The sequence below is a fragment of the Gossypium arboreum genome, chromosome 8, assembly GCF_025698485.1.
Source record: "Gossypium arboreum isolate Shixiya-1 chromosome 8, ASM2569848v2, whole genome shotgun sequence".
NCBI lineage: Eukaryota > Viridiplantae > Streptophyta > Magnoliopsida > Malvales > Malvaceae > Gossypium > Gossypium arboreum.
Genome location: NC_069077.1, coordinates 104,840,275 through 104,847,453, shown reverse-complemented (window position 1 = coordinate 104,847,453; position 7,179 = coordinate 104,840,275). Strand labels below are relative to the sequence as shown.

Below are 7,179 nucleotides of genomic sequence, written 5' to 3'. Positions count from 1 at the left end.
ATGATTTTCATATATTTTTCGTAATAATATTTATTTGATTTCCTTTTATATTACATTCTCAAGTTTTATGTAGAAATAATCAATTTAATATAAGGATTTGTTTACAAAATAATAGTAAGTGTTCTGCAATGTTAAGGTTCATTGTACTTTCTTTTTTTTTTTTTGAAAAAAAAGAACAATCACTCGTCGTAAATGGTCAAGGACAAGCTCCATCAACACAACAAAGGCTTTATTCACAGCATCAATAGAACATTATGACATGTTGGCAATTGGCTTTATCACAACTCAAGTACTACATATCGAGTGATTGCAAACACTTAATACGATAAGGAAACCAGCCTCAAATGGCCCAAAGCAGCGAGCAAAAATCGACAAATAATTGAGCATTCACCAAACTAGAGGATGTCAACAAAATTGTCCCTAAAATCATTTGTAAAATTAAGATTACATGCAAAAGCAAAACTAAAAAATGTGCCACAAGAGCAAGCAAAAACTTATAAAACTGAAAACTTATTAAACAATAGAAAAATATATATATATATAAAACTTAAGACAACATGAGTCTAAATCGACATGTGAAATTATTTATTATTTTAAGAAGTTGACGAAGAGTGACCCACTTTCCAAGAAAAACTATTGGTGGCTGGTGGAATTTTAGTGATTGATAGGCACTATCATTTATCCATCACAACTTGTAAAGACACCAAATATATCCACAAAATATATCTGCAAATTGAAAAGAGAGAAGACGTGTGTAGTGAAATAAAAAAAGAAAGAAAGAAAGTGTTGATGCAAGAGGAAAAAGGCGGGTGATAGCCCGCTTAGAGGTTGACACCGTCGCTGAGTAAAACAAAAAATAAGAAGCAAACGACTGAGAGAAAAAAAAAAAGAGAAAAGTTTTTTAGGGTTTACCTTAAGTACATTGTACTCTTAAAGAGAGAATAAATATTTGAAATTTGGAGAAGACATTATTAAGAAAGACTATCATAAACCTCAAACATAAAACGTAAAATAAACATGAACAATATAAAAATCAACCTCAAACATAAAACGTAAAATAAACATCAACAATATAAAAATTAATTATATGTACAAATAATCTATTTAATATAAGGATTAGTTTTAAAAATATATATAAGGATTAATCTTATTTGTTAAATTTTATATAAACTTATGTATTTTGTACAAATAATCTATTTGATTTTATACAAATAGCCTATTTAATAGTTTTATCTATATGCAATTTTTATATGATTTTGTACATTTTGTACAAATAATCTATACTAAATTTTATTTGTTAAATTTTGTACAAATATTAATTTTTCTGTTAAATATTATATACATAAAATTTTTTCATATTATTACAATCTTTATACAAAAACGAAAAAGAGAAAAAATATAAAACTGCTCAGTATTACAATTTCCAAAGATGACGTGGGCAATCAGATATTTGCTTGCACTGGTTCTATCACCGCATAAGATTCTAACCCCACTTTTCCTTTTCTTCAATGTTGCCTATGTCCTCTCTATTTTTGTCTCCGATTCGATTCTATTAGTAGGAGAAAATCAGAAAAGAAAAAAAGCCACCCAAAAAATATATATACTGGCATTGCATTTCAGACCCGTTTACTTTTGAATTATCAATTTTACCCTTATTGAAATCTCAACTCCTCTTGCAAGCAGGCACTCTCCTTTTGTACAGGGGTGCTGCTTTGGAGATCTGATCCAAAATTCATGCACTGATATTGAGTGATTTTTCCATTTTTTTTACGAGATGGGTATTCTGTTTACAAAATTGTTCTCTTCTCTATTGGGAAACAAGGAGGCTCGGATCCTTGTTCTCGGTCTTGACAATGCTGGCAAAACCACTATTCTTTGTATTATTTCTCATCCCCTTTTTTTTTAATGTTTTAAGCGCTACCCATTTTTTCCTGCCGTGATTTATGAAATGGCCTTTCTCTCTCTCTCTCTCTTTATAATTTGAGGGTTTGGTTGCAGATCGGCTTCAGATGGGTGAAGTTGTCTCCACAATTCCAAGTTAGTCGTTCTTATTCTATTCTCTCTTTTCTTTTTTTGTGTGAAGCGGGATTATTGAGCATTTTGATATGTTGTGGGGAGATAGAATGGATAAGTTTTGATTTTCAATTAAGTAGATCAAAGGTTTCTTTAATATTTAAGAGTTGATATTAGATTTGTTATGTTCTTTATGGTGCAGCAATTGGATTTAATGTCGAAACAGTACAGTACAATAACATCAAATTTCAAGTTTGGGATTTAGGTATGCAGACCAGTATTCCTTGATCCACATCTTTAACATGTAGCGATGTCCTGTAATTTTGATTATATTTTCCTATCGATTTGATTGTTCGAAGGTATAAGAGTTGGAAAATTTTCGCAACATGCATCTATGTTAAAATCATATCAGAAGCACCCTAGCTTTCAAACTTACAGAAATGTCAGGAAGATGAAACAGTTCTTATTGTGATACTTTAAATCCTCTAGTTCTTATATCAAAGACTTCAACGAACATATTTTTTTACTTTTGTTACCTTAAAACTTAATTTTATAAACTAACCGTATCTGGCTTTCAGATCACAGTTTACATGAATCCTTTACCTCTAGTCTATATCTTTATATATCTGTTCTAAGTATCTCTTGCGGGAAAACAGCTTATTAAGTAACAGCTTGAAGAAAATTTTACAGAACTATGTTCTCTTTATCATCAGAGCTTTACTTTTTTGAAGCTGGATAAAGTAAAACTTTCACTAATTAGAGATATCTGCCACAACCTATAGGAGAAATAAGAAACCATGGAAATTTAACTTTGTCTGCAACCCTATTTCTTATGCAATTTTACTATTATTCAATGCCATTGGACTTCGTCAAAAATTTAATCTCTTAGGCCTAGTTCTGCAATTGAAAATTGTTTTTGAAAAGTTTGGTTTACAAAAAGTGCTTTTAAAAAATGTTGTGAGAAAGTGCGCGTCGTTTGTTAATTTCAAGTGTTTGACATTGTTAGCAAAAATTGCAGTGGAAACTTAAAAGGTTCAATTAAGACATAATGTTGGAAATTAAAAATAAATTAATTTAGGTAATATTTAAATAATTTATACATGAAATATACAATTTAAATACTTTTTAAGTAATTAATAAATTATTTGTAAATTTAAAATACATGAAATATTTTAAAATTTTAAATATAATGATAAATGATATTTAAATAATTTAATATAATGAGACATAAAATATAAATTAATATATATTTTAAATAGTTAATATAAATGAGAATATTTTGATAATTTTACTTTTAAAGGCAAAAACCAAAAGTCAAAGGTACCTAAATACTAGCATTTGCATTTGGGTGGAAAGTATTTTTTAACTGTACTTTCAATCCCAAAAGCCAACAGTTTGGCATTGTGGTTGGGTTTGAAAGCACTTTTTGGCATCCAACCACAATGGCAAATGCGGCCTTAGTATAAGACCGAAATTGATTACATTGTTTTGTAAGTTTGCTTTCTTCTATCATTCTGGGCTATTTAGTTTTATTCGTCAAACGTAAGTGATGTCAACTCCTTGTCCTGATGACATCTTTATCATTTATTGATGCAGGCGGACAGACAAGTATCAGGTAACTTTTCCAAACATGCAATTTTTCCTTTTTAATTCTTTCTTGTGCAAGACATTTTGTGGGCGACTCTTCTTGAGATTTTTGCTGTCCTGAAGGTATATGTAAAGTTGTGCCTTTGTGCATCTAAAGCAGGCCATTGGCTAATTAGAGTCTTAGACCGTTTAATAGAGCTATATTTTGTTTTGCTCTCAAAGTTATATGATACCTATTGTGTTCTGTTAGTTACAGAAAAGATAAGGTTTATGTCCTATATATTTTATTCATTTTATTGTGACTTCTTATGATAATGTTTATGCATAATAGAAGAATCATTTTGATATATTAGTTGTACAGATCAGTTAGTAATGAATTTTAGAGGTGTTACCATAAAGAAAAAAAAGAAGAAAAGATAGAGGCATTATAGGACTGCTTGATTTTATACTTATCCAGCTAGTTGAACCAGATGTACCAAATGTCTGATTGGATATAGTTGTAGGATCTATTTAATTTAATGTCATTGAAGTTAGTTTTGCTAAAAATCATCTAAAAAGAATATCTTCAACAAGCCACAAGTTACCATTTTAGTCTCTTTTTATACATGGTTGAGAGAGAGAGATAGAGAGTATCTGAAACTACTTTTGCTGCACAATCGGAACCTAGATTTTAGGGCTGTTGTTTATTAACATTTCAATATTATTTTAAATGCCATTTGTTTTGCTTTTTTGGCATTAAATAAACCTATTTTTGAGTCTGTCATGGAACTTTAATGTAATGTCATGGTTTTCCTCTCTTTACACCACTTGTGTAATTAGGAATTGTGATTTAATTGATGAGCATTCCAGGTTTTTTCAATGTCTAAAAGTTGTAAAATAAAGTTTTACATCCTACAGTGTATTTACGCCAGACAAAAAGATTGCTAGTTAATCCTATTCAAGTTTAATATATGATTTATATATCATTTGTTCATTCTATTCAAGTTTTATTATATGACTTATGTATTGTTTCTCTATTTTCATTTAATAATATGCGGCTTCAAGAAATAGATCACCAGCCTAGTTTCTTATCTCCTTTTGCACCACAGACCATATTGGAGATGCTACTTTCCAAATACTCAGGCCATAATCTATGTTGTTGATTCAAGTGACACAGATAGGCTGGTGATAGCTAAAGAAGAATTTCATGCAATCTTGGAGGTAAACTCATCAAGATCTATTTCTTCATATGTCTATATTTTAGTAGTGTAACAAGTCTTCATTAAATATTCCATGCTGTGAAGATGACGTATGGATCTTCTCCAGGCTGTTGTATCGAAACCTTTGACAAAAGGAAAAGAATGATGTTTGAATCCTTTCTATTGCCTTTCTGTCCCTTTCTTGAATGTTATTTCCCTACAGTTATCTTCAAATTTTAAATGGTATTTCAGGTTGTTATAGTCTTACGTATTGCTCTTCCTTTTATGTATTTCGTTTATTTATTTGAAGACCAATTCAGATAACTTCTTTGTCTACTTGTCATCTGCCATGAAAAAGAAATGAAGTAAACATATTTTTATTTCTCTTCTACAATCAATTAAAATGACTCTTTTATACATTGATACTGAACTACTACTGCTAGGTGTTTACAATATTTTTCTTTTTACTTGTCAATGCTTTTTCTATGTATTTCCTTGCTTCTTTTGTAATAGTTTAAAGTGTGAATCTTTGCAGGAGGAGGAGCTAAGAGGAGCAGTAGTTCTTATTTTTGCAAATAAGCAGGTTTGTACCTTTTTTATTTATTCATTTCTTCTTCTTGGACCTGGGGTAGAACTAGTTCTTTTGCTTATATTGTGTGTGACATTGAGCAAAAGCTTGAGCAAAAGCTAGTGGTTATGGGCATCGTATTAGAAGCACTTATTGCAAGAGGAAATAATATGCAGTTTCTTACTTAATAATATGCAGTTTCTTACTTACTGGGGAACATATATGTTTGAGAGTTTGGATTTTGTTTATCTTACACATTATGAGGATGGATACAACATGTATAATAAATTAATCATGAATATAAACTTTTTCATGAGTTCCATTGCTTGAATTATAGTGGCAAATTTATAATCCAAATCCATTATTTAAAATTTAAGTTCCCAAATACATCCTCAAAAATGTTGGCTGAGAAAAGAATAATATTTTCATTTGGTGATAAAATTGAGTAAGCCACTTGGGTTATTTTTTATTTGTGAATTTTTCTTGGAGTTAAGGTCACATTTTTGGAGTATACAGGATCTTCCAGGTGCACTTGATGCTGCTGCTGTGACAGAGGCTTTGGAGTTGCACAAGTTAAAAAGCCGCCAATGGGCTATTTTTAAAACATCGGCAATTAAAGGGGAAGGTCTATTTGAAGGTTTGGACTGGTAGGTTTTGGATCACATGTAATTCATGTTTTTTCTTTAACTTGATTGCCAAAATCTATGTTACTCAACCCTGGTGTGAGTATCCGGCACGTGTATGATTAGAATTTTCAAAGTTCTTTTTATATATGTTTGGAGGTCATATCCATGTGTCCAACAGGAGTATTGGACACGGGTACTTGAAGAAAAATGAAGAATTCAAGCAACATAAGCTAAAATTGCTCCTCAAATACACAAAATTCAACATTTAGATTTAATGCGGGCCATGCTATGATGAGATTCATTTCATGAATTTCTGAATAACAAGTTCAAAGTTGGCAATGTCCATTTTCAGTTCATTTTTGTTGAAAAAAGGAACAAGTTCCAAAGTAAATCCATCTGCTCCTTGAAAAAATATTGTTTTTTCGGTAGTAGAATGCTACGCACATTTGATTAATTTATGTTTATTAACGTTACCATGCCCTTAAGAAGGTAAGACCCCTGTAAACGATTGCTCGCAATTCCGATATTTTATTTCATTCTGTTCACTTCTAGGACTCAGTTTTAGCCAATTAAGATTGATAATACGTGGTAATTCAGATAATTGAAATGCATTTCCAGTTCTTGACTTCATGAACTTATTTTTCTTCAATGTAGGTTGAGTAATACACTTAAATCCGGAAGTGGCTAATCCTTAGGTCTGAAGAATTAGAAGCTTGCTTCTATGTGGGTCAGGCTGGAGCCAGGAACGATGTTTGCTTCTTATAATCTATTAGAAATTTAGAGTCATCAGCGAAGATGTGTCAATTTTCTGCATTGATTTTTGTTTTTGATTTTTCTTTCTCGAGAAAGCTTCTAGTATACATGTAAAATATTTTGTTAAAGATTAACCATTTTATTCTTAAATTGTTTCTACATTTTGTATGCCCCTAATCTAAAATTTCAATTTCACGTTAGGAAACAAAATATATAGTTTGATAAAATCTGGTTGTTAAGTGTATTACGTATCAGACTCAAGATGTTAAGGTGGCGTTTGGGAATGCTTTTGGAGTTTTAAAAGCACCTATTGGCAGCAAAAGCATATCCAAACACAGCTTTTGCAATCAAAATTATTCACTCAAACGTAAAAGTAAGTGAAAGTTGGGATTTAGGTGGTGTTTTATTTTAGCTTGTGTTTTTAAGTAAAAATTTCAAAATATCTTTATCTATA

General features: G+C 30.6%; 1 protein-coding gene across 3 annotated transcripts; it reads left to right on the top strand.

The window, feature by feature from the left end:
* Positions 1-1,434: 1,434 nt before the first annotated feature.
* On the top strand, positions 1,435-6,875 carry LOC108470123 (ADP-ribosylation factor 1). Of its 3 annotated transcripts, none has more exons than XM_053018106.1 (8): positions 1,435-1,877; positions 1,986-2,037; positions 2,216-2,278; positions 3,610-3,628; positions 4,689-4,800; positions 5,314-5,361; positions 5,863-5,993; positions 6,627-6,875. In XM_053018106.1, exons 1-8 carry the CDS (start codon positions 1,854-1,856, stop codon positions 6,658-6,660), a joined length of 483 nt encoding a protein of 160 aa, XP_052874066.1. In that variant the 5' UTR covers positions 1,435-1,853; the 3' UTR covers positions 6,661-6,875. The 3 variants fall into 3 exon arrangements, with proteins under 3 accessions (XP_052874066.1, XP_017626840.1, XP_017626839.1); XM_017771350.2 differs by having other exon boundaries at positions 1,439-1,877; positions 1,999-2,037; XM_017771351.2 differs by lacking the exon at positions 2,216-2,278 and having other exon boundaries at positions 1,437-1,877; positions 1,999-2,037.
* Positions 6,876-7,179: the final 304 nt, after the last annotated feature.

Coding starts and splice junctions, on each gene's coding strand:
- LOC108470123 (XM_017771350.2), top strand. CDS start 1,775: ATGGGTATTCTGTTTACAAAATTGTTCTCTTCTCTATTGGGAAACAAG. Junction 2,038..2,215: donor AGTTGTCTCCACAATTCCAA/GTTAGTCGTTCT, acceptor TTTATGGTGCAG/CAATTGGATTTAATGTCGAA. Junction 4,801..5,313: donor AATTTCATGCAATCTTGGAG/GTAAACTCATCA, acceptor GAATCTTTGCAG/GAGGAGGAGCTAAGAGGAGC.